Genomic DNA, 26,436 nt, shown 5'->3' on the forward strand with positions numbered 1-26,436 from the left:
ATTTGTATGTGCATATACTCTAGGAAGTTATAAATACTGGGAATCTGTGTATATTTAGCAGTCTATATGTTAGGAACTGCAGCTACTGGAAAAATTAAATTTCTATTTTTTCTGAAACTGGTATTTCAACTGTGCACAGCCAAGCTGTGGACAGCTCAATGTCTGAAACTAAATCACCATGGCAGCTCTGGTCTCACAGTGAGAGTACAGCACACATGGAAATGTCCTGATTCTCTATTTACCAATTTGCAACTTAGTTAGACTTTTAAATCAAGAATAGATACTTTCAAAGTATAATTTATGTATTTCAAAATATTTTTATGTGTTTTAGCTTGAAGCATCTCTGGAACAAGAGAAAAAGCTGCGAATGGACCTTGAGAGAGCAAAGAGAAAACTGGAGGGTGATCTGAAAATGTCGCAGGATTCCATCATGGATTTGGAAAATGATAAGCAACAAATGGATGAAAGGCTAAAAAAGTATTACACTGATTTCTTATCCTTTGAATTATGAAATTAATGTTTTATCTTAACCATATTGAATTTTCCTTCTTGTTCTTTAACAGAAAGGATTTTGAAATTAGCCAGTTGCAAAGTAAAATTGAAGATGAGCAGGCTCAAAGTTCTCAGCTGCAAAAGAAAATTAAGGAGATTCAGGTAAAGTCTATGAGTTATTAATAATTTTTGTGGAAAGCACAAATTTCTTAGAATTAATTGGTATTTAATCTTAGACCATTCTACAAAAATATTTCCCCTCACATTAATGAAAGCAATAATATAGGACTCTGGGTGTTGTTCCCATCTCAGGGCACTTTTACAGAAACTCTGGCCTCTAATCTTACATGACTATGTAGGAAGTTTCTTATGTGAACATTGTGGCAGGCATTGAAAATGCCACAGATGTGCAGCCACTGAGAATCACTCTTCTAAGAAAACAATAGAATGTGACTTAATATGTCATGATCAGGACAAAGATCACCTTCTAAATGAAGAGCCAGGAAGACAGCTCTCTTCAGTGCTATTATCCCATGATTTTTCATCTCAAAGTTCCATCCATCCTGTTTGCTGAAGGAGAAAGGACACCGCTTTGTTCTGGCCTGACTTTTAGGAAATTTCTAAGAAACTCACATTCCTTTACATTTTCCAGTGAAACCCCCTCTGTTGCTTCAGGAAAGTGCAATTCTAAAGTCTTCAAAAAGTAATAAATCCATTCTGAGCTGTAACATAAAGTATTATATTTCCTATTCACTATTGTTCTAAAACTGAATATTACCTGTCCTAGGACACAATACAGTGAAATTTCTAGTGGTACTTCTTTTTTTTATGCTTGCATTAGTGGATGGGAATGTTTGCTCTTTATTCCTTAGTGGTAATTTTAAATCTGTCCATTCAAAAGTCCTCTTTTAACTCTCATAGGCTCGGATTGAGGAACTGGAGGAAGAAATCGAGGCTGAGCGTGCTATCCGTGCCAAGTCTGAAAAGCAGAGAATCGACCTGTCCAGGGAGCTGGAGGAGATCAGCGAGCGCCTGGAAGAAGCAGGAGGGGCCACAGCAGCTCAGGTGGAGATGAACAAGAAGCGTGAGGCAGAATTCCAGAAGATGCGCCGTGACCTGGAAGAGGCCACGCTGCAGCACGAGGCCACGGCTGCCGCCCTGCGCAAGAAGCACGCGGACAGCACAGCTGAGCTGGGGGAGCAGATCGACAACCTGCAACGTGTGAAGCAGAAGCTGGAGAAGGAGAAGAGTGAGCTGAAGATGGAGATTGATGACTTGGCCAGCAATATGGAGTCTGTCTCCAAAGCCAAGGTTGCTGCACAGGAAGAAGTATTTCTCATTGTTAGTGTTGTTGTTCTGAACAGCTTGATGAACTGAGGGAGGTTTTCTATCTCTTCACAGAGCAATCTGGAAAAAATGTGCCGAGCTCTTGAAGATCAGTTCAGTGAAGTCAGAGCCAAAGATGATGAACATGTGCGGCTAATTAATGATCTGAACACACAGAAGACACGCCTACAGACTGAGAATGGTACGTGCCTTGGTGAAATGTAATACTCCAGTGTCAATGTTAAATATGCTGCCTGAATGCCCACGTGTTTTGTAACATATCCATCACTTGGTGATCTGAAAAAAACTCAGAATCTAGAGTTTCTTCCTGATGGCAGTCATAGAAACCTACTCAAGGAAACACAAAACAAAACCAGAAGAAGTACTGTCAGTCAAAATGAAAATCTGAGCTTGTGGTCAGTTCATCTTCTTTTCTTCGAGGCCAACACAGCATTTCTCCTCAACAGCTTTTCTTCTTCCAATGGGAATACAATTACTACTCTCCCTGCAATTTACCACTTTATATCTTGTAATCACTTTCCACATGGCCAGCTGCTCTCATTAATTTATGTCTCATATGTCTGTCTAAAAAACACAACCTTTTCTCATTAGGTGAGCTTACTCGGCAACTGGAGGAGAAGGAGTCCTTGATTTCTCAGTTAACTCGAGGCAAACATACTTTCACTCAGCAGACTGAAGAGCTGAAGAGACAATTAGAGGAAGAAAATAAGGTGACTTGCTTTTATTTAGAACAGCAAATTTTAAAATAAATCAGTGCACTAAAAAAATAAATGAGATTTCTCCTCAGAGAAGAGACATCAGAATAGTGAAAATTCTGAATTTTGCCTTGGAATGCATGACAGAGAGGAGACATTAAAAAATAAATAAGCACAACAGTATAAGCCCTTCTCATCATGCATTCTGAAGATCAAAAACATGAGAGAAGTGAAGCTGCTCTGTGCCCATGGGCAAAGCAAACAGCAGCAGCCAAAAAAAGGAAATAGATCAGGAGTGCTTGCACCTTGTCTGTTGGTAGATTTATTTTGCCTCTGCGTGAAACACCTGGTGCAGATGTGTTTGAGAGGTGTTAACCCAGATGAGATGGGCAAGCACCTGACTCTGTTTAACAACATCTAGCCTGAAACACAGAATCCCTAATGTTATTCATTTTTCTCCTTCTGTTTCTCTAGCAACTGCAGCACATGGCCAGCGAGATAAGAATATTTTATCAGACTACAGGAAAAATATCCAGTCACAAATTATTCATGCTCTGACAACTTGTTTAATTTTAACTCCCAAGGCCAAGAATGCCCTGGCCCACGCCCTGCAGTCCGCTCGCCACGACTGTGACTTGCTCCGAGAACAATATGAGGAGGAGCAGGAGGCCAAGGGGGAGCTGCAGCGAGCCCTGTCCAAGGCCAACAGTGAAGTGGCCCAGTGGAGAACCAAATATGAGACGGACGCGATTCAGCGCACGGAGGAGCTCGAGGAGGCCAAGTACGTCGGGGACAGCTTGGAGCAAGTGGAAGGATGTTAGAGCATAATGAGGGAAGAAGTGAGAGAAACCAGAATATGTTTGCAGTGGTAATACACAGAGCAGTGTGCTTTTTAATGTATTAGAAGTGAAAAGGAGAGGGAGTAGGTATTTAAAGGAGAAGTAGGGAGGGAGGCTTAGGGGTGTCTACATAGAGGAGAATACCAGTGCATTAAGTTAATCACAGTAGTTGAAAGAACACATTCTTTACACTGTCAGTACTGAAAGCATGTTTTTGGTCCCTCTCCACATTGGTACAGCTCATCCTTGGGTGCATATTCTCTCAGTCTATGCACCACTTCAGAGTGCTGTGCCACCCAGGCTCCTGGCACCACAGCATTATATATTGATCTCTCTGCCCATCTTTCTCATTCCAAACTCCTTTCATGTCCATTTTCTGAGAAGGTCAGAACTCTCTTTCTCAGTGCTGAATGTCCCATCCTGCAGGAAGAAACTGGCACAACGCCTGCAGGAATCAGAGGAGCAGATTGAGGCTGTCAATGCAAAGTGTGCTTCACTGGAGAAGACAAAACAGAAGCTGCAGGGAGAAGTGGATGACCTCATGATTGATGTGGAGAGGTCCCATGCAGTCTGTGCAGCATTTGATAAAAAGCAGAGGAATTTTGACAAGGTTTGTTCAAAAGTCCTAAACACCATTAGATATTCGATAGGACAAGATAAATTCTGAAATTACTGAAGCTCTGCACTCACAGAAAGATAAACTACATTTTACCCAAAGCAAAGTCATGTAAGGACCCCACAGTGGGACATGTGGAAAAGATAAAGTCACTGTGTAAGTAGCCCCAGGTGACCACAGCAAATAATAAAGCAGCCTTCTGATAATTTTAGAGAGCATGAAGTCTTCACAAGGGAGACTGGTCAAACAGACTGAGTACTGGCATGCAAGCTAACAAGCCCTGGTGCTAGTCTGCCAGCCTAACCTTGGGGTTAGGGGGAGCCTCAGATTCATGTAAAGTTTCAACCTTCACTGCCCTTACTAACATTTAAAAGAATCTGCACTGTTGGACCAAGTGATGCTGCACAGCCCTGTGTGTTGGCCTACCCTCATGTGAGAGAAAAGAATGTGCTACAAAAGGATCTTACAGGTCTCTGGTATCAAACTGAGGAGAGAATTGGTACAGAATGACCTTTCTTGGTGGGTTTAGTCCAGGACCACTGGCTCCTGCAACACTATCAAGTCTCACACATCCTTGTTCAGAACAACTATGTTATGTTTGGGCTGGTGTCAAATCAAACTCCTTCCTGACAGCTTGGGGCACGCACTAGTGTTGGTTGAAAAGGCAGATTTTAGTAGATCCCACCAAAACAACCAGAGCACGCACCAGAGGGAGTTACTGTCACAGGCAGAGAACAGTGCAAAGCAAAAGACTGTTAAGATAGGCCAGGCCTCTGGGGTTCTTGTCACATAAAGGTGCAGAGATGGAGAGTTTCAAAATGGGTCATTCTCCTCCTGTCACTCCAGATCCTGGCTGAATGGAAGCAGAAGTACCAGGAGAGTCAGACTGAGCTGGAGGCTGCCCAGAAGGAGTCTCGCTCTCTCAGCACTGAGATCTTCAGGATGAAGAATGCCTATGAAGAAATGCTTGACCAGGCTGAGACTGTCAGACGGGAGAACAAGAACCTCCAGCGTAAGTTCATGTGTCTGTAAGTTCATGTGTAAGTTCATGTGTCAGTTCACCCTGAGCCCTCAGATGCTTCCACATTTATGGACTACCAGAGCTCTGCCTCCTCCCAGGGTTTTGTTCTTTATGATTTTCCCACAAAGGTGGTGACTTTCTTTCCTGTTCAGCTGATTATAAAGTCACCTGCAAGCACACACTTTAATCTCTACAGCATCCTGCTTCCTAGGATGTTCCCCCTTCTTCACATCATTGTAATCCTATGCATGGATAAGGACCAAGTTAACTGAATATACAGAAATTATGATGATACTCAGTTTTTTTCAGATTGTTTCAGTCACTGCCACTAGAAAAAATCTGGAGGGCTGTTGTCTGTCTCCTGGTTATTGGAGGATTGTGCAGCTGTGGCACAATGGATTGGCATTTAATAAACAAGCTAATTATAGAAAGGAAGTATAACTCAGATCCTTTATGTGAACTGAATGATCACTGGGGATTATCTAAGCTTAAAAAATGAATCAAACATGATTGTCTCTGGAGATGTAATTTCACTACCCAGAGGAAGCTGACATTATTTTCTGAGCTCACTCCAGTTGGTCCCTCTAGTTTTCAAGTTGCACACTGAAATGGGATGTGCAGGTTATCAGAAATAAAGATGGCACACAAGACAAGATGTATTATTTCTTCTCACTGTTACATCCCATTACACCAGAGTCTTTGTCACTCCCATTGCCAAGGATGCCACTGATCACACTGTCTGAGAGGAGCTGAGTATATGTTTTCTGGTTGCAGAGGAAATTTCCGATCTGACTGAACAGATTGCTGAGTCTGGAAAAGCAAATCATGGGCTGGAGAAAGCAAAGAAGCAAATTGAGCAAGAAAAGTGTGACCTACAAGCAGCATTAGAAGAAGCAGAGGCAAGTGTCCTCAATAAGAGGCTTGCTTTTAGAGAAATCAAGAATGGAGAAAATTTGGGTATATATTTTATATTCCTGCTTATCCTGAAACTGTTCAAAAAGTGAAGTAAGACAACACAGACAGACCAAAAAGCACAGGGACTGCTCCCCTGCCATACCAATGTGGCATTTCTTGCTGTGCTATCACGCTCAAAACCCCACAGTCCCAGTCTAAAATTGAGATAATTTTTCACCATCTGTTTGAATTTGCTCCCATGGAGGGCTGAAGAAAAGTCACTAACATTTCAAAACACTAACAACTCAAAACTCTAACTCATTTCAAAACATTTCAAAACTAACATTTCAAAACAGTTTTGTTTTCCAGTCAAATTAATCAAGGATGTTTCCAGGGCAGGTAAAATCCATACTTAAAAGTTTTCTCAGTGTCACCTCCTGCTCAAAGCAAGCTGAATGCTGAAGAGAATTGAGGCAATATTTCTTCAGTTCCACACTTTGAACGAACAGGAGTCAGTAACATGTTCAAAGAGGAGCCAGTTCACAGGACACAGGTTCTGATGAACATGAAGAGGTTTCTGGGATCTGCTGAATCTCAGACTACACTGGTACTGTCATGTACTGCTGGCACAGGCTGCATATTGGGTCTCACAATTCCATGATTTCTGTCTTCCTTACTCTCTTTGGCTACCCCTTTTCTGGGTTCTGCCTTCTGTTCTGTATCTTCCCTGACTGCCTCTTCAAAAAGATTTTATTACTTCTGTATAACCACATCTGATTCTCCATAAAATATCTTTGTGAGCACTTCATGAGCTGCCCATGATATACCTAGAGCATACCTCAAACACAGAGACACAGAATTAGCTTCTACAGGATCCCTAGAAGTCTTTAGTCAACTTCCTGGTCAAAGAAGAACCAGCTCTGAACTTACATTAGGTTGCTCAAAGCCTTGCCTAATTGTTTTTTATAATTTTCAAGGATGGAGATTTCAGAGTACTGCTAGACAAGCTTTTCCAGTGCAACATCATTGTCAGGGTAAAATATTTTTATCCCTATATGCAGTCAGGATTTCCCTTGTATTGACTTCTGACAGATCTTTTGTCTTTTTGTCCACCACCAAGAAGACCCTCACTGTATTTTCTCTTTAACTCCTCTTAGGTAGAAAAAGAAGTATAAAACTACTGGCACACCTCTAGATCTCATAAATGGGTGGGCAGTAGGAGCAAGAGTTATTGTGGTCATGTAACCCATCTACTCTAATTTATCTAAATGTTGCCAGTCTAATCCTGAATTGGTCACCATAGGCTCATTCTAGAATCCAAAAGGAGAATTGGGCATCTCTGGAAAATATGTTCTTAAAAGGGATGCCAGGGCTACATCAGCTGTTTTATTCTCTGCATGTGCTTATTTCTGTCCATTGGGTGTAAAGACCCAGCTTCAGACTTTTCACTGCTACTGCCACTGAAGATGGATGAGACCAGAGGGAATGAAGTGAGTACTAGAGGGAAAGGTGGTGTGAAAGGGCAACTTGCCCACCCAGACACTGGGGAGGGACAAAGCAGAAATCAGCATGGACATGCAAGAGAAGGCAAGCTGCTTCTGAGCAGGAGGCTTGGCTGTCCTATTTTATATTCCCATGTGATCTGTTGTCTCTCCAGCCTTCAGTGCCCAGACCTCGTGGTATCTGAGGCATTCATTTTCCTAAGAAATATTCCTAAATTACCATTTAATATCCAGCTGGGGTACAGTGAGTATGGAATAGCAGTCAGCTTTTTCAGTGCTTGGTCTTCTCTAAATGTCCACAGTAAGGTAAATACACCTACCTTTCCAGCTGCAGAAGGTCACATTTCTGAATGGGTGTTTCCCAGCAATGGACACTATAGAGACTAATTATATTTCAACCCTGACAGGGCTCTTTAGAGCACGAAGAGGGGAAAATCTTACGTGTTCAGCTGGAGCTGAACCAGGTGAAGTCAGATGTTGACAGAAGGACTGCAGAGAAAGATGAGGAAATTCAACAGCTGAAGAGGAATCACCAGAGGGTATTAGAGTCTATGCAAACCATGCTGGATGCTGAGGTCAGAAGCAGAAATGATGCTCTGAGGCTTAAAAAGAAGATGGAAGGAGACCTGAACGACATGGAAATACAGCTGAGCCATGCCAACTGCCAGGTAGCAGAGACACAGAAGCACCTTAAAGCTGTGCAAGGGCAGCTCAAGGTAGGGACCACAAGGCTACTGCCCCGTGGGTCTTTGCCATTCCCTCTGCTGGCTCCTGGGTCTCACAAAGGTGCTTTCACCTTTTAAGGATTCCCAGCTCCATTTAGATGATGCCTTGAGAGAGAACGATGACCTGAAAGAGCAGCTCGCAATAGTAGAGCGTAGGAACAGTCTGATGACAACAGAAATGGAGGAGATGAGAGCTGCCATGGAGCAGACCGAGCGAGCCCGCAGGGTTTCTGAGCAGGAGCTGACAGATGCCAGCGAGAGAGTGCAGCTGCTCCACTCACAGGTACTGGGCATCTCCTGGCACAGGAGATTACTGCAGGCGTGTGGGAGTGGTACAAATGGGGTGGCAGTGGCACAAACAGGGTAGGAATGACCTGTCTGCCCCAACAGAACACCAGCCTCCTCAACACCAAGAAGAGACTGGAAGTGGACATAACCCATTTACAGACTGAAGTTGAAGACAGCATTCAGGAAGCCAGAAATGCAGAGGAGAAAGCAAAGAAAGCAATCACAGATGTGAGTCCTCTTGCTCGCCTCCCTTCCATTTTGCACTACCACAGTCACTTTTACACTTCAGAAAGGCAGCAATCAGAAGTAGTTCTTCAGCAGAAAACATCTGTGATACGCATTCCCTCTCACATGGCCTCATGTAGCCATTGCCCTACTACTTGTCACAGAAGACCCCTTCAGAAAGGGTCCTCATGTCCTGCTAACTGTCTATATTGAAGAGGCATTCTCTCTCCTTTTCTCCATACATTCACTTTTGCTTCCAGAGTAAATATAATAGGCAGGGAGAACAGATGGTGGAAAAACTGTAATAGAAAAAGAGTAGTTGAAACAAAGGCCTGTCTGGACACAGCACAGAAAGGCAGAAGTTAAGACAAAAATCATACACAATTCTATTTAAATGTCTCATACACAATTCTATATAAATGCCAGACATGTATGAAAGAAAAAGAGAGAATATAAATGTTTCATTTAAATGAGGCTACAGGTTCCATATTATGAAAAGTAACAATACCTGGGACCATCTAGGATAGGCATAGGTAAATTAAACAGAAAATGGTGATTCTATTGCATCACATCCTGGCATACCAGTGTTTGGACCTGGCTGCCCACCAGGAGCAGTGCTGACCTCTCTGCTCTGCCACACTGGTGACAGCTATCTATCCCAGCTTCTAATAACCTCAGCAGACACAAGCTTTTCAGTGCAGTTTGAGGTACTCAGGGTCATCTCACTGGCAAGAACTGCTTAGAAGTTTGACTCATTGGCAGATTTCAGCACCAAGGAGCCAAGTACTCAAAGGAATGAGGAAGCCCAGAGATGCAGAGTACTAGCTGGTAATACTTCAAGATACTTCAGTTTTGACTGACTTAAAAATTGTAAATTTGGTACCAAGCAATTTGCATGCCATGATTATTTTTTTTCTTTATATCAAACCTGTCTGTTCTCTGTGGTGAAGCAGTTTTAGAACTTGGAGAAGGAGGGATCCTGTTTGTATGAGAGAGCCTTAGCACAGCCATGGGCACTGAGGATGTGCAGTCACTCACCAATGTGAAGCTGGGCATTACTCCCAGGCACCCAGAACTGCTGGGATGGGGATGTTTGTAACATAATTGTGCACCACAACCAGGCAGCCATGATGGCAGAAGAGCTGAAGAAGGAGCAGGACACCAGTGCCCACCTGGAGAGGATGAAGAAGAACCTGGAACAGACAGTGAAGGACCTGCAGCTTCGTCTGGATGAGGCTGAGCAGCTGGCACTGAAGGGAGGGAAGAAACAACTGCAGAAGCTGGAGGCCAGGGTATGGTGAACGCTTGGGTGGATTAAGGTGAAGTTTCTGGCTGGGGCCTTGGTTGCTGGAACCTCTTGGGAGGGTGAAAACATGGAGAGCCCCAGGTATTCCCAGCAGGTTGGATGAAAGCTGTGCTGAGTACCCAAACATTGCACTGTGGGTGATGAACTTGAGAGTGACCTCAAAAATAACTGAGTGGGTGAAATGGGGGCAGATGGAGACATCAGGAAGACATAGATGGTAATTTTGTCTGGGGAAAAATAATTTAAGTCATATTTACTTGGGGATGAAATTGGAACTGGTAATGGACAGACTTCAGAAGCTGTTGAATGTGTGATAGAAAGAAGCAAAAACCTAAAACAGAAAAAAAATTGGGCTTCATTAGGAAAGGCACTGAGAACAAGACAGAGTTGTGTGGTAACACATTCTTGCCACTACATGAAGTATACCATGTGCAGTTCTGGTACCTGCAGCTCAAGAAGGATCTGCAAGATAAAGCTTTATGAATATTGACAAACAAGACTAGGACTCTGCCATTTGGAGAGACCAGCCCATCTTCACCTTTAAAATAAATAAAAGGAAATACAGTACAGAGTGGGCACTGAAATTCAGAAACCTGCTACCATGGAAGGCTGTAGAGGCAGCTGGTTAAAGGTTCAAAAAGGGAGTAAAAATCAGCAGGTTTACAGAGGGGCACCTTACATATCTAATTCAATGCCTGTGGGAGCTGGACAAGTGGAAAGGGAATAGACAGCAGCCAGGTTTCCATGCTGTCCCTAAACAGTATTTGCTGCTGCCAGTCCCAAAGATAACAAATTAAAGATGGAAAATGAAACAGATTTTTCCCATTTACCTGGTGAACATTCACAGAACCTTCCCTGTTTCAATTTCCTCTTCTCTGACAGATTTAAGCCTAATTTAGACATGCTCTAGGTATGCACAACTAAATTCCTATTATAAACAACTATGGATTCACACACTATGTCATCACCAACATAATATGGTGAGCATATTTCAGCTAGTCTAGACCCAGCTGCAGGACACTGCCCTGCTCTGCCACTTTCTCTGCAGCCTTAGACCTGCAACAGGATCAGCAGCCATTCTTGCCATCTTTGCCATGATTCTGTGTTTCAGATTAACGAGTTAGAAAATGAGCTTCATTCTGAGCAGAAACGAGGAATAGAATCCCTGAAAGGAGCTCGCAAGTACGAACGGAGGCTGAAGGAGCTCACTTACCAGGTACTGCAAATCCTCTACTGTCCCACGCGGACCACCTCAGTTCATCTGCCAAGCCTGACTTAATTTTCACTTCCTACAGTCTGAAGAAGATAAGAAAAATATTCTTCGGCTCCAGGACTTGGTGGACAAGCTGCAGTTAAAAGTGAAAGCATACAAGAAACAGGCTGAGGAAGCTGTGAGTGGAGAGCTCTTTTCAGTGGGGCCTGGGTGGAGCTTTCTGAAGCTGGATCTCCCTGGGAGATCCAGGGATCTGGGCTCCCTGGATCATTAAAATAATTGAATGCTGAGCTTGACAGGGCAGCTAAGGCACCTTTGAATATTCTTTATTATGGCTCACAACAGAGCGGGAATAGCTGTAGTTATGCTGAAACTGGTGCACTTTTGGAGCACAAGCACCTGGAACTGAGTGGGGTAATTGCTCTTTCCCCCAAGTGGTCATGCTGTGGATGGTTCTAGATATAAACACACGGAGCACTGGCAGTGCAGGGCTGTACCTGTGAGGCCAGCACAGGTGATGTCACTGTGGCACAGCCACAGGTGTCAGCGGTGACAGGGCAATGTCATTTGTGCCAGTGCTGTCTGACTTTCAGGAAGAACAGGCAAACATCAATCTCTCGCGATGCCGCAAGGCCCAGCACGAGCTGGAAGAGGCCAAAGAACGAGCTGATATTGCTGAAGGGCAGGTTAACAAGCTGCGAGCCAAAAGCCGTGACATCGAAGGCCAGGTGAGTTGGAGGCTGCTCCAGAGGGACCATTCCTGTCCAGGTGGTGTCACAAAGGTCACTGCTCACACAGCCACAGCTGCATTCCTCCCACTCTTTCACTGGAAAGGCCAGGAATTGCCACTTACTCAAAACCAGTGCATTTTGCAGGTCCTTTTGGTTCCTCACAGCAGTCAGACCAAATACAATCAATCTAAGAGTCCAGGTCTTTCCGCACAATTGGGAGATAATACTTCTTCATTATAAAATGGCAGAACAATTGCAATAGCCACAGACCTGAAATAAGAGCACAAATAACTCAGTTGCTCCAATACCCTCTACATTATCTTCCTTTTTCTGTATTTAGAAATCAGAGAAATGAGGTTCCTGACCCGAGCTGCAGCAGGCTCCATCCTGATAAAGACTTCTGTGTATCCAGCAGATATCCATTACTTTCTCCAAGTAACCCGGTGTGCGTGTGTGTAGATGATATATTTAATTACCTTAAGGTGAAGCTGTGAGAAATTATATATATATAAATAAATAAACCTGGGTGATGCTTTAGTGACTATATAGTCTGTTGATTCTCTACAAAATTGACAAGTGCCTGTATGTGTCTGTGTGTCCGTGTCCCTCTGTCCGTGTGTCCGTAGCTGTCTATGTGTCCGTGTGTCCGTGTCCCTCTGTCCGTGTGTCCGTGGCTAGGTGTCTGTGTGTCCGTGTCCCTCTGTCCGTGTGTCCGTGTGTCCGTGGCTGTCTATGTGTCCGTGTGTCCGTGTCCCTCTGTCCGTGTGTCCGTGGCTAGGTGTCTGTGTGTCCGTGTCCCTCTGTCCGTGTGTCCGTGTATCCGTGGCTGTCTATGTGTCCGTGTGTCCGTGTCCCTCTGTCCGTGTATCCGTGGCTGTCTATGTGTCCGTGTGTCCGTGTCCCTCTGTCAGTGTGTCCGTGTATCCGTGGCTGTCTATGTGTCTGTGTGTCCGTGTCCCTCTGTCCGTGTGTCCGTACCCCCAGCGCTGCCAAGCGCAGCTGCTCCAGTGCGGCGCGAGGGGGCGCTGCGGCACCGCCGGCCCGCGGGAGGTGCGGAGTGCGGGGGGGTACAGAGGGTATAGTGGGTATAGGGGGGGTATAGGGGGTACAGGGGGCATAGGGGGGTATAGGGGGGTACAGGGGGTATAGGGGGTATAAGGGGGTACAGGGGGTGTAGGAGGTACAGGGGGTATAGGAGGTACGGGAGGTACGGGGGGTACAAAGAGGTACAGGGTGTGCAGAGTACAGGGAGTACATGGGGGTACAGGAGGGTACAGTGTGTGCAGGGATGCAGGATGTACAGGGTGTGCGGGGTGCAGGGGATCGGGGTGTGCCGACTGAGGGGTTCAGTGTGCAAGAGGTGCGGGGTGCAGGGGGATGAGAAGTGTGGTTTGTGCGGGTTGTGGGATGTGCGGGCTGTGGGATGTGTGGGATTTGCGGGCTGTGAGATGTGTGGGCTGTGGGATGTGTGGGCTGTGGGGCGTGCGGGATGTGGGATGTGTGGGATATGCGGGCTGTGAGATGTGCAGGCTGTGGGATGTGCGGGCTGTGGGGTGTGCGGGATGTGAGATGTGTGGGCTGTGGGATGTGCGGGATGTGGGATGTGTGGGCTGTGGGGTGTGTGTGCGGGGTGCCCCAGATACGCTGTTGCTGAGCTGCTCCTGGTCCCGGAGAGGACGCCGTGCTGGGAGCACACTGTCAGCTACAGAGGATCACTGCGGTGTCTCTGGAAATGCTCCTGCACTGGGACAGGTGATCCCACGCTGGATCCTCCCCGCTGTTGGCAGGTGTGCCAAGGCCAAGGCACAGTGCTGGCTCCTGGCCACGCTCGTGCTGGGCTGGGCTGCTGGGCTGGGCTCAGCCGGGCGGCCCAAGTGACAGCCAGTGGCTCTGGCTGCTCTCCTCACTCCCAGTTTTGTCTCTAGTGCCATCACCCCACATCTGCTGGTCACCTCAGCCAAGGCTCCTGCCTCCTCCCATGCACATCCAGCACTCTGTGTCCCTTCCTCCCATATCATCCCTTTCTCCTCTCCTGTGTATTCATCTGCTTAAATTGCTCCCATACGTTGTTTTCCATTTAGGTTTCTGTCATCTTCGTCTTGTGTTTCACACCCTGTCATCACAGCTGGCTGTTACCCATGCTCCTGACTGGCCATTGAACCTCCTGTTCACATCTGGGGTCCTTTGTGCCAGTGAAAGCTCCCTGGCATGTTGTTTGCTCGACGCCAGGGTTGGACAGTGCTCTGCCACCAAGCAATGGTCTGTCTGTCAAGCTGACAAAAATCATCTCGTTGTTTCATTCCCCAGCTCCATGGCTACCTGCCACCCCTGGCGGTGGCTGGCCTGTCCTCCAGCACTGCACCGTCTGCTGTCAGAGATGGATGTGGGCAGCCTGGTCACAAACACAGCAGTCTGTGACTGGAGCAGGTGCTGTGTCCAGCCCCCGAGGTGGCAGGTCCTGCCCACGCTCTCCCATGACACCACGCAGTTCTCACTGCACAGCTGTGCACCTTAGGGCTGCGTCTGCCCCAGCCAACAAACAGGGCTGTGATAAGCACAGCGCTAGCTGACAGATCAGTAGATTAGCAGGGTTTAGCCTTTTGTTAAACACAAACCTATTTGTACATAAAGCAAGAAAAAAACGGAAAGAATGAGAAACAGCTCTTGCATGGGAGTTTAGTTCTACAGGACTGTTCTTAGGGCTATTATTTGCTCTGTTATGATGATGGCTGAAATCATATTTATAAAGCTGAAAGAAAAGCCTTTGTCTGAAAAATGCTTTGCATTCCCAGAAGCTTCCTGATGTGCTTTGTAGTTGTCATAAGATCTACAGAGCCCGCTGAGGCCTTTGCTTGCCCCTCAAAAATGTGTGGAAAGCTGGAAGGAATTTGAGATAACTGCTAGGTTTATAAAATGAACTTCGTTTATTTCTTTATGAGCAAGTAATGTGCTATTTCTCATTTAGTCAAACCAGAAGTAACATGAAATATAAATATCTCCCCTACTAGGAAATAAAAAAAGGACAAGACTCTTTATTTTAGAATACTAACAAAGTAGCTGATTAAGAGAGATTGGAGCTGTGTCCTATCTCAGTGTATCCAAAGGATAACTCTTGCTAGTTTGCCTATCTGCAAAGCAGGATTTTTAATCAAAAGGATTAAAATGCTGATTTAAAACCACACCATGCACATGTGGAGCTCATCCCCTCTATGCATGGTGCCTGCTCCTCCTTTGAGGTCCTGGGGGAAGGGATAGAAGTGGGATTCATTCCAGTGGCCTACAAGATTCTCTTTCGAGCCTGTAGGAAGAGGGTAATTTGTGCTGAGAGTTAACAGCCCCTTTGCTTCAGTCTGTGATTGACATCAGAACTTTCTGCAGAAAACTCAGTTTTCTCAGGTTGAAATGCTGCTCCCATGTGCCACTGTTGATCTGTACTTGTATTAGCATCACACTCAGCACAAGAGGACTCAGAGTTTGACCCTTTTCAATCACATGATAAGTTTGGTCTAATTCACCTCATATATCTGATTTGTGAAAAATACAACCTCTGTATTTTTTCACCCTGGGATAAAACAAGCCCACATGTTAGGGCAGACTGGGGACTGACTGTACTGAGCAGCCCTGCAGTAAATACCTTGGGATTCTAGTGGAAAACAAGCTGGACCTGCGTCAGCAGTGCTCCCCTGCAGCAGCAACACCCACCAGTCATGGGATTGTGTTAGCCAGTGGTCAGCAAGTGCAGGGATGTGGTCATTCCCTTCTGCCTGGCTCTGGTGAGGCTGCATCTGCAATACTCTGTGCAGTTTTTAAACATACACCCCCCATTGTATGGGAGATGCTGACTGCTGAGAGGCTCCAATACATCCCCAGGATCAGCAGGAGCGTGTGCTGAGTGAGGACATGAGATGGGAATTAGGTGGGTTTGGCCTGCAGAAGGGAAGGCTGAGTGATCTCATTGTAGAGATGCTGCTGCAAGGGGGGGATAAGAATTCCAACACATCCAAGCATTTCGTGCAAGTGCACAGTGAAAGGGCAAGAGGCAATGGTCTCATGTTGCCAACCAGCAAAATCTTTCTCAACAAAGGGAGCATGGGAGTACTGAAGCCTTGGGACAGGCTGCCCAAGGAGGCTGTAGAATCTCCATCCTTGGGATTTCCAGGATACACGTGGCCAAGACCCTGGAGTGACTTTATCCAGCTTTGACATTAGCCCTGCTTGGAGTAGGAGATGGGATTTCAATGCACATTTTTCACTGACTCAGCTGAACTCACTAATCTAGCAGGAAGGAAGTTGCATTATGCAGTTTGAGGACTGATCAATTCACTGGAAAGGTTGAGAAACACAGACCATTTCAAAATACAAGAATAAAATTTCTGATTAAATTCTATTCCAATTGGGTTTATTATTTGTATTTTTGTATGTATAGTATTTTTACATATCTTGAATTTTCTTATTATTACTTTATGAGGATATGTCACTGTTTGTTTTAAACTTTCTTGATCATCTTAATCTTCATTCCTCACACAGTTTCATTTCTGGGTCACTGGAATGTAAGAACCCTGCAATCTTTTCCTTCTACAGTGCTGGACTAGGTGACACAAACCAGAACCTTCCCCACTAGTCAGAGAAGCTCATTTAATCTTCAGAAACTCTTCCTTCTGCATTCATGCTGGCTACTATCTGTCTGATAAACTCCTCTGGATATTTCCTTCCTTCCAGCTTTTCCCTGAGTACCCAAACCTTGCTAGACATTTGAAGTGAAGATTGGTGTGATTTTTTGATACCAATAGAGATCCCTGCCCCATATAGCCCTTACAGCATTCATGGAGTTTTGGGCAGCTCCAGGTTCAGGTGAATCTTGCAGGGGGTCAGGAATAGTGACCCTACTTTCTCCTGCTCACCCACTGCTGCTGGCAGAGTAAAGTAGCCTGGAAATATAAGAAAAGAGACTGGAGAGAATAATCTGCGGGGGCTCAGAAGAATATAGAAGATGGAAGAGTCACTAGCAAAATCCTCATTGGAAGTGAGGAAAAGTTGGAGTGAGGAAAAGTTGGTCAGTGAGCAGGGCTGTCACAGGCAAGCAGTGGATGTGTGATGCCCACTGACAGAGACAGTCTGCTGCCAACCTGCTGTTTGTAAATGTGTATCAGCAACAGCACATTTTAAAGATTAAAGCTGTCAAGGGAAAACGAATGCTGAGTTTTTCCAAGAATTTATGGGATTGGATCCTCATCTTCAATCCTCCTCAGGATGAACACAGCTCTTGCCTAATTCTTCGAGACTTTCCTGTATGAGTCATTGTTCATGGCAGAATAGCAGCTTTATACACAGATGGTTGTAGAACAGAGGCACTATTGAGAGGCAAACACTGAGGTATCTATGTCCTGCAGATACAGGCACACACACACACAGATCAACAGCTTCATCCACAGAAAGCAGTCAGTCCTGCTCAGTGTGTCACCAGAATCTCCACTCTTTCATGACACAAGAAATCCCTGATGGAATTCAAGTAATGAGCAATTCGTGCTGAAGAGGAAAGCTTAGCGTCAGGGAAATATCAATGTCCAAGCTAGCACACCCAGAGGGAGTTTGGCCAGAGGGCTGCCTAGCTGGATTGTTCTCCTTAGCTGGCCAGAAGCCTAGCTCTCCATGGGCTCAAAAGAGAAGATCAGACACTCTGGGATCCAGCAAGCTGCTGTAGATTATCTGGCAAGCCCAAACCATACCACTAACATTGATACTAAGCCACAGAGAAGGACATTTGAAGGGAAGTTTGAGTGCTTTCATCAGAGTCCTCTTGGGATGTTTTCTTTCAGTGTGTCTCCATGTAATCTTTGAGCAGTCCCTTAGGACCCTTAAAGTAGGTTTATGCCCACATCTCCATGTGCAGGTAAATTTCAGAGTAATGGTTTGGGTTTGGACTCCAGTGCAGCTCTTAGGGGATAAAAGCCATTGTGAGTTGATCTTACGATTGTGGGCCAGTACAGCCCTCAGATGAAACAGGCAAGGGACAGGTTCCAAAATACCATGCCTGCACTGGAAACCCTTGATACAGAATGTTATGTATGCCAAAAGCTTGCATGGGCTCAAAAAACCAAAAAAAAATAAAAAGCAACCAACCAACCCAAAAAAAAAACCAAACAAAAAAAACAAACAAAAAAACTAGCCTCAATAATGAAAATAAATGTGGAATGATGAGATACCATGGGGAAGACATGAGCTATCATTTGTTGGAAATGAAGAGGGTGTTTTCAGAAATGTCTCTCTCTACCTGTCCTCTTCCCTAAACTTCTGCTGTAAGATATTGCTGAAGACAAGATAATAAGCCAGACAGTCAGATCCACAGCTATTTTGTCTTATGTCATCTAACACTTAGAAGCTGAGATCCATGTAGTCACAGCTTAGTGTTATTAATACTGTAATTATATGATTTATAGACAATACCATTCTTCTTTCAATGACTTTTCCATTTAGCATGAAATAGTTAAACATTCAATAAACCCAAAAACATTAAACATTTAATCACCTAGTGTTCACAGAGCTGGAAGAAGAGAGGATAAAGCTACAACACTGTCTGCTTCAACAAATATAAATGCTTAGGAATCACTGAGGTGGTCTAAAATGGGACATATCCTCTCTTTGTGAGCATGCTGTTCACCATGAAGTGCCCATAATGTTTAGTTTGCAGCAAGACAGAGGGAAACCGATTGTAAATTCTGCAGCCATCTAACAGGAGCACACGGCTTCAACTGAGGCTTTTCAGGGCCCCAAGAAGTGAGAGGTGAACACTGAACTGCTGCAGAGAAGGCTTGGCACCACTCTTTCAAACAGGGGTTTGTGACAACTGGCTGCTGCTGACACCTCCCTCTGAGGCAAAGTGTCAGAGTTGTGAGTCACATTTCTAGGACCAATTACTGCCTGTCATGTAGCAGGGTGGGGCCTGCCCTGCCTCTCAGTAGGAAATACGATGACTGGAAATAGGCTGATGTTATCGGAACAGTTTGTTATTCTCAGCCTGCTTCCAAGAAAGGAAGTGAATGGAAGCAGTCATCTCTCCAGGTGAATTATCCTGGCAGAAAAATCCAGTTTATTCTCATTTGAATCACCCCAAGCTGTTTGTTCATATAATATCAGTGTCCATTTATAGACAGAGAATACGTTTGTTTATGTCTGACTCTAAAATAGTAGATACAGCTCTGGGCACTGCTAAGACAAGAATGACTAAACCTGCCCTGGAACATCACAAAGTTTTACTACAACCACAGTCAGGCAGGGCACTGCACATCTGACTTCGTTTTCAGGGTTGATCTTGTACAAGGGGAGCTCCAAGGTCAGCAGAACCACCTGAAAATCTTCTAAATGCAGAAATCAAAGGTAAAGCCAAGAGTTATTCTTTGGTGCTTTTTTGAAAATTCGTATTTGAATCAGATGAACATGACTCACAAATCCAATCCCTCCACTTGGAATGTCTGAAGTCCTGCATGCCTAAATTTCCAAGTGTGATGCTCAAGAATATCTGGTCTAGGAAATTCATTCTCTGAGTCGCTGACCCAAAAAGAGACTGTAGACCAGATAAAAGTTTTGTTCTGAGCTCCTGGATCTGTTTGGGTATTTTGGCTGTTTAAAGCACTGAGAATGGCCCCCTCCACCAAAAACTTCTAAGCATTTTAACAACTGAAAGTATCTTCTGTGTACACACTCAGAACATTTACTCTCCAAAAACTGAACTAATTTCTGCTAGTCACTTAGATATCAAAGGTCATTTAAAGATCCAGTGCTACATGTTGTTTTCTTTTCAGTCTCTTTCTTTCCTGGTTCCTGGCCTCAGGAGATGTGGTGGTGCTGTCTCTTGAAAACAGGTATGGCCAATCAATTATTCATGTGAATCTCCAATCCATCATGGTTATAAAGCCTTCCCACACACCTGTGCTAACCCATTCTGCTGGGAACTCTCCAGGATCTGCTCAGTGAAGACAGCTGGAGTCATTTAGATCTTTTTTATGGGCTAGACAGATTGTCAAATACTGCTTTGAACAAAAAAATTATTTACTAGGCTGCTCCTACAGCTGTCATATGTGAACCTTCTTCTGGTACTCCAAAGATATTCTCAGGTCCCTCTTCAGGAAATCTGCTCATCTGTATAGGACTTGTAGTGGTGGCATTTTATGAAATCATGGAATGAGCTCTCCCTCTGACTAGATGACCACAGTGGAGGCTTTTCTGCAGTGTCATATGAAGTTGGTTCTTTCTCATTCACAGACAGCATTTCTTGACATTAAGATTTGTTAAAAAGTTATTTGGCTAGGCCTTAGACCTTCACCCTAGGCTCTCTGGTGGCAGACAGGAAGGAAAAGGTCCTTTCAAGATCTCACACTAACATGGAATATGTGCATGTGATATTGATTTAGAATTGGTTTCTCATTGCTGAGTGGAATACCCTGTTAGAACAGATGGCAGAGCAAGCATGGCAGTTGTGATGGCTCAGGAAATAAATTCAGGCAGATCTTGCAGCCAGAGGGATAGTTTAGAACATTCAGTCAGACCTGCTGTACACTGCCCAGGGAACACCTGCATGCAGCTGAGATGTTTCAGTTGAGCTGGAACAGATGGTAGGAACAAAGGCTGAGACTGAATGCTGACCAGCTCATCCCAGTGCCTGATACCCCTGCAGTGGCAAATCAGCATGTTTCTGGGCTGGCTTCTGTGCCTCATCATAACTCTGGCTCTGATACGCTAGATAAAAAAGATACCTATGCTCAGAAATAATTTTCCTCGCATATCAAGCTTGTGACCCTATAACATCCTTCACAATACAGACATTACGTGATGCAGAAACAAGCACAGGTCCAAGAGCTGCTCTCTGTTCAGGAAGGAAAACTGTCCTGCAAGCTGAGGAGAAAGACTGGACACAGCTCAAGAGAACCTAAACCTGGTCATTATCTGCAAAATGAAATGAGGATTATTTATCGAACTGTTCAAGAGATATTTACCTCCAGTGATTAAAAGGCATCCTCTGACAGGAGCAGAGCCCTTCTGCTTACAGCCTGGACATTGTACGCAAGCTAAAGGCAAGTCATAGTAACAGGTTTATAAAGTAAATTAAAAAAAATAGGCAGGTTTTTACTTTTGGGCTTGCCTGCTAAAAAGCTGAAGTCTGCAATTGCTTCAGGGAGGAGATAACCTAGGATTGAAACCATGCTAGAGGCTTTCCCATCAAAAGAGTTAATGCAAAGAACAGGAGCCTGCAAAAATATCAGAAAGGGAGATAGTGATAAAAAACAAGTTGGAAGTTGAGGAAAAAATATCAGAGAATAAACTAAAGAAAATATTGAAGCATTCTGTCAACATCAAACATAAGAAAAGCAGTATTTAAACCAAAATTAGTTATTTTACCTGAACGTTCTAAACTATGTGGATCTGAGTTGCAACATAGCAAAGCTGGGTTTGTATACGCTGAAGAAAAATACAGGATTTCACTTTGATTTCAGTTCTTGCCATCTATAAATGACATTGTTAGAGAATACTGCCCATAGATGTACCTGGATGTGTGCCATGATATCAGGTCTGTGGGGTTTTGCCAAGCAAGGCACAGCTGCTGTGATAATACCACATAATGTATCATAGATCAGTAGTTATCAGCTTAAATACTTATCAAAAGGGGGTGATTTTAAGCAATTTATCACAACACACAGAATCAAAAATAGAACTGTGAAAAAAGGTTGAAAATTGTTGAAAGAATCCTAATAAAAACCCCGAAGAGCTCAGCTCCGATCCGTGCTGTCTAAATGAAGGACAGCTACAATGAAAGTCACCTTCTGAAAGGTCTAGGAAAAAGGCTACAAACAGGAGTGCCACACAGAATTGCACACATGTGCAATTCACACACGAGCTACACAGACACGCCCATGAAGCAAGGTGTGCACTCAGACAAGTGCTGCAGAGACACATGCACTTGAGGACGTGTCACACACACACTTCACACTGCTGGAATGTGCCACACCATGTCTGTCAGGCAAAATGGATCGACACCCTTGGTTGTGTCTAACAACGCACGCTCACAGCGAGTGCCCCAGACATCAGAGATGTCTCACACTCACGCAGACATGATTCTCTGCAAACACACCCAGTGTCTCAGACACAGAGGGTCATACATGCAGGGGTTAGAGGCGCGCGGTGCTGCACCTCACAGACACACAGGTGTTGCACACACGCACAGGTGACAGCGTGACTTAGAACAGTGCCTGTCACAGTGTCACACACGCTTCAGGCACACTCAGTGTCTCACCTGGCCCCTTTCACCGACACACACGGGTGTCCCGTTGTCACAAACACGGTGACTCTCGTAGACCCACACGTGGGCATCACTAACGCACCCACGGGGTGACACGGCGTCTGTCCCTCCACACAGACACGGACACACACGGAGGGATGTGGAGCACACAGTCCCTCGGATCAGTGTCTGTCACACACAGATACACTCACAGAGCGGTGTGGAGCACACAGCACACAGTCCCTCGGATCAGTGTCTGTCACACACAGATACACTCACAGAGCGGTGTGGAGCACACAGTCCCTCGGATCAGTGTCTGTCACACACAGATACACTCACAGAGCGGTGTGGAGCACACAGTCCCTCGGATCAGTGTCTGTCACACACAGCCACACGCGCGGTGTCCCCGCCTCGCCCCTCAGGCTCACTCTCACGCGGTCCCTCTCGCTGTCCCGCCGGCAGCAGCGCCGCCCGCCCCGCGCACCCTCACGGCCGCTCCTCCCGCCGCTTCCTCCCCCGCTCCCACTCTCCCCCTCCTCCCACCGCTCCTCCGCCCTCCCTCTCTCGCCCTCCTCCCCTCGTCCTGCCCGTCCCGCCTCTCCCGCCCCACCCCGAGCCGGCGGTGCCCGTGGGGCGCCCGGCGCCGGGGCTGCTCGGCTGCCGCTGCCCGCGCTGCCCGCCGGGCGGAGCGGGGCCCCCTCAGCCGAGCGGGGCGGGCGCGGAGCGGCGGCGGCTGCGGGCGCGTCCGGGAGGGATGTCGGGGACCCGCTGCCAGGCGCTGTACCCCTTCTCCGGGGAGCGGCATCGGCAGGGGCTGCGCTTCGCGGCGGGTGAGCTGATCACGGTGCTGCAGGTGCCAGACGGCGGCTGGTGGGAAGGGCAGAAGGAGGACGGGCTGCGCGGCTGGTTCCCGGCCAGCTACGTCCAGCTGCTGGAGGTAGGGCCGGGGCCGGGGCCGGGGCCGGGCGGGGGGCGGGAGGGGCCGGCCCGAGGATGTCCCGCAGCGGCACCGGCGGTCCCGGGGGGCACACGGGCCCACGGGCGTTCTGCTGTTGGACCCTTCGGCATCGCTGTGCCCCTGCCCCTGGCAGGTGCACCGGCACCCCGCGCTGAGGCTGCAGCGTGCTGTAAGAATCCGCTTGCCCGGCCTCGCTCCGGCAGCCAGAGCCTTTGGTGCTTGTGGCTGTAGCCATGGAGAGGCAGAGCTCAGGTGCGTGACGAGCTGCGGGCTGCTCCGGGCGCTGGGGTTTCCACAGGGGCTGAGCAGCAGCAGAAGTTAGTGTCTGCGGTGATGCAGCCCCTGTCAGTCGCTCACGAGGGTCAGATGCTGGGCAAGTTCTGCTCCCTCCTCCCCCCCTCACCCGCTCCCGCTCCTCATTTCCTTTCACTGAACATGTCGTGGCTTTATGTTGTGGAAGAGGTAATTCAGTATAGAATCATGGAATCACAGAATGGGTTGGGTTGGAAGGGACCTTAAAGATCATCCCATTACGCCCATTCTGCCATGAGCAATGACCACTTCCACTGGACCAGGTTGCTCCAAGTCCCCTCCAACCTGGCCTTGGACACTTCCAGGGTTGGAGAAGCCACAGGTTTTCTGGGCATTCTATGCCAGGGCCTCACCACCCTTGCAAAGGAGAACTTCTTCCTAATGTCTAATCTAAATTTGCCCTTCTTCATCTTGAAGCCATTCCCCCTTTGTTCCATGTCTCTGTCCAAAGTCTCTCCCCAGTATCTGTAGGTCCTGGAAGACTCTCTAAGTTCTCCCTGGAGCCTTCTCCTTCTCTGCAGCAGTACCCCAGCCAGCTGCAGACACCTTGTTGCCATACCTGTGGCATGGCTCAGCAGGGTTAAGGCTGGTTGTGCAGACCCAAAGACCATGGACATTCTGTCAGGATACTGAAAAGTTCTGTCAGCTTCAGTCATTTTCAGGGCCCTGACAGCTGGGATGACAGTTGGATTCCCACCTCAGGACTGCTTGTTGCTGAATGTGTTTATTGCTTTCTGTCCATGCAAACGAGACACAATGTGAGGGTAAAAGACATGTGCATGAAGAGTACCTTCACAGTCTCTGCATGTGAATTCTGAAACATCTCATGCACTAAAGCAAGAACTTGCCATGAGCCCATCAGTCCTCTCCTCTCTGGCCGTGCCCTATTGTCATTTGAAACTTACACCGAGGCTGTAGGCATGGCAGTGGTGTCCAGGAGCATCTCCCTGTGGTGACTGGGCTGAAGCCATTCGCAGCACATTTCTCTGGTCAGCCTCTGTTTGTCCTGCAGGTTCCCAAGGGGAATTGGCCAGCCTGCTTTGCTTATATACAAGGCAGGCAATGACTGTCTCAGGTTTTCCCTACACACCTTCCGGGGAATCCAGAGAGGCAGGAAGCAGAGTCCTGAGCAATACCTGCCCATCAGGGCATGTAGAGCAATGTTCTCTGAGCAAAAGATTCTGTGCAAAAGGACATTTAGCCCACAGGTTTGGCGCTGCCTTTTCATTTATATTGTCAAAATATCATTATCATGACAAAATAAATTTTAAAAAATCTATGATGTTTCCATTCACTTCCTGTTTCTTATTATTTTTTCCTGGAAAGACAGGAAAGTAGAACCAAGAGTTGCCTAGGCAGTGCTACAAGAGTGAGGCCATGGACTTTTCTGTGCAACTGATGCACTTGGGATTTCTTTTGTTAGTTTCTGAATGTGGGAGTCCTGTTTTGCTACCAGTCCAGTTTTGCTACCTCCAAGATAATTTATTGAGATGCGAGAATGTTTGTGGTTTCACAAATTGCTAAATGTTTACACATCTAGGAATTTAGGAATTGTTTGAGGAAAAATGTATCATGAGATGTGAAAGATTCTGCTCAGCAGAGGCACTGGGGAATTGGTTTGAAATAGCATAACTTTGCTTTCCTGTCAACTCCTGTCAAACTCTTGTTTCCCTGCTTAAGTCTGAGCAAGATCCACCGTACTCAGATCAGTGCCCACAGCCCCACAGATGTGCCTTTTTGACCCTTGGCTTGTGTACCACTGACAGCTTTGATGGAGGCCACTTGTCCACACAGCCTGGCCCCTTTTCTCTTGGGCAAACCTTCAGAAAGAAGGCAAGAAAAATGCCAAGGGCTGTGTATATTCACTCTGGCATGTTTTCCTTTTTTCCAGACCTGGTACCTAATAAGGACTATGAACTGGAGTTCAAAAATACATCAAATGAGAGCTAATTAACCGAATCCATGGGATCACAGGCACACCTCAGAATAGATGTGTGAGAAGGAAGCTCTGTGTGTTTCTGTCTCTCATGGCTCTGTTCAGGTAGCCTTACCCTTCTCTATAGGTAGTGTATCCCTCATGTGCAAGTAAGCAGCTTGCTCAGGGATCTGCTCTAACTGAAAGACCCCATAACAGAAATTTTCTCCTCTGTTCTCTGATCCAAATCCCTCCCCAGCCACATCAGAGCTGACATCAGGGAGGTGGTCACAGTGCATGTCCAGATGGGGTCATGGACATGAGTCTCCTTTGTGTACCAGCCAGCCCTTCCATGGGCTTTGGGTGGCCCTGGCCCTGCAGCTCTCAGTAAGGTTCAGTGCTCTATCCTCAGGTGAACTTGACCACACATTGGTCGTTTAAAGGGGAGGATGTTACTGTCTCCCTCTGCCCTGCCCTCGTTTCTCTATGCCCAGTTTACCCCAGCAACTCCTTGTGCTCTCTCTGGAGCCTGAAGGAGATTTGGCTGCATTTTCTGCCACAGCAGTGGCTGAATGTGCCTCATGGCATTGCCTGCCTGCGCAGCACACACCCTTTCTTCTCTCAGCAAGGTCCCTCTGTGGCTGGGAGCTACCAGAAGGAGGTGACCTTCTTCAGAAGCCTTTGTGACTTGAAGCCTGTACTGTGTTTAGACAGGAACGCTGCATTTTCTCTTTCACAAGTCTTCACATTTACCAACCCTGGGGTCTCCTCTGACAGCAGTGGTTCAAAAGGCTGTGCTGATTTTTGGTCCTGAGCTGGAAGAGGGAAGTGAGAAAGGTATGAAGAACAGCAGAGAGGGGAAGCTCTCCCACCCTTGAGCAGTGGTTGAGCAGCCAGTCTGTGGCGTGCTGGTTCCTGAGGGATGAAGGAGGAGGAGAAGTGACCCTTCCTGATGCTGTTGTTAACTTGGGAAGAACCTGCTGCACCAACAGCACATGAGTCTCCTCACAGGCAGCCAGGCTGTGGAGCTGCCAGCACGGGTCATCCAGAGGGTTCCAACTGGCTTCTCCAGGAGCTGAGGACAAGG

The 26,436-nt window shown here is 46.4% G+C and overlaps 2 protein-coding genes across 4 annotated transcripts in view; both read left to right on the top strand.

Annotated features, from left to right (window-relative positions):
* The window catches only part of LOC134052210 (myosin-13), a 30,475-nt gene extending 14,378 nt beyond the window's left edge, over positions 1-16,097 (top strand). Inside the window, exons 24-43 of the mRNA XM_062506551.1 lie at positions 332-477; positions 564-654; positions 1,414-1,803; positions 1,894-2,020; positions 2,431-2,549; positions 3,119-3,315; positions 3,800-3,983; positions 4,836-5,001; positions 5,785-5,909; positions 7,814-8,122; positions 8,211-8,414; positions 8,522-8,647; positions 9,766-9,936; positions 11,062-11,166; positions 11,246-11,341; positions 11,757-11,891; positions 12,806-12,944; positions 13,976-14,124; positions 14,202-14,264; positions 15,765-16,097. Coding sequence (XP_062362535.1) covers positions 332-477; positions 564-654; positions 1,414-1,803; positions 1,894-2,020; positions 2,431-2,549; positions 3,119-3,315; positions 3,800-3,983; positions 4,836-5,001; positions 5,785-5,909; positions 7,814-8,122; positions 8,211-8,414; positions 8,522-8,647; positions 9,766-9,936; positions 11,062-11,166; positions 11,246-11,341; positions 11,757-11,891; positions 12,806-12,944; positions 13,976-14,124; positions 14,202-14,264; positions 15,765-16,097 — 3,375 coding nt within the window. The remainder of the gene's footprint in view (positions 1-331; positions 478-563; positions 655-1,413; positions 1,804-1,893; positions 2,021-2,430; positions 2,550-3,118; positions 3,316-3,799; positions 3,984-4,835; positions 5,002-5,784; positions 5,910-7,813; positions 8,123-8,210; positions 8,415-8,521; positions 8,648-9,765; positions 9,937-11,061; positions 11,167-11,245; positions 11,342-11,756; positions 11,892-12,805; positions 12,945-13,975; positions 14,125-14,201; positions 14,265-15,764) is intronic.
* A 6,821-nt stretch (positions 16,098-22,918) lies between these two features.
* The window catches only part of GAS7 (growth arrest specific 7), a 75,175-nt gene continuing 71,657 nt past the window's right edge, over positions 22,919-26,436 (top strand). For all 3 annotated transcript variants that reach the window (XM_062506299.1, XM_062506300.1, XM_062506298.1), the window contains exon 1: positions 22,919-23,101. In XM_062506299.1, coding sequence (XP_062362283.1) covers positions 22,919-23,101 — 183 coding nt within the window. The remainder of the gene's footprint in view (positions 23,102-26,436) is intronic.

This window comes from Cinclus cinclus, chromosome 20 (genome assembly GCF_963662255.1).
Source record: "Cinclus cinclus chromosome 20, bCinCin1.1, whole genome shotgun sequence".
Taxonomy (NCBI): Eukaryota; Metazoa; Chordata; class Aves; order Passeriformes; family Cinclidae; genus Cinclus; species Cinclus cinclus.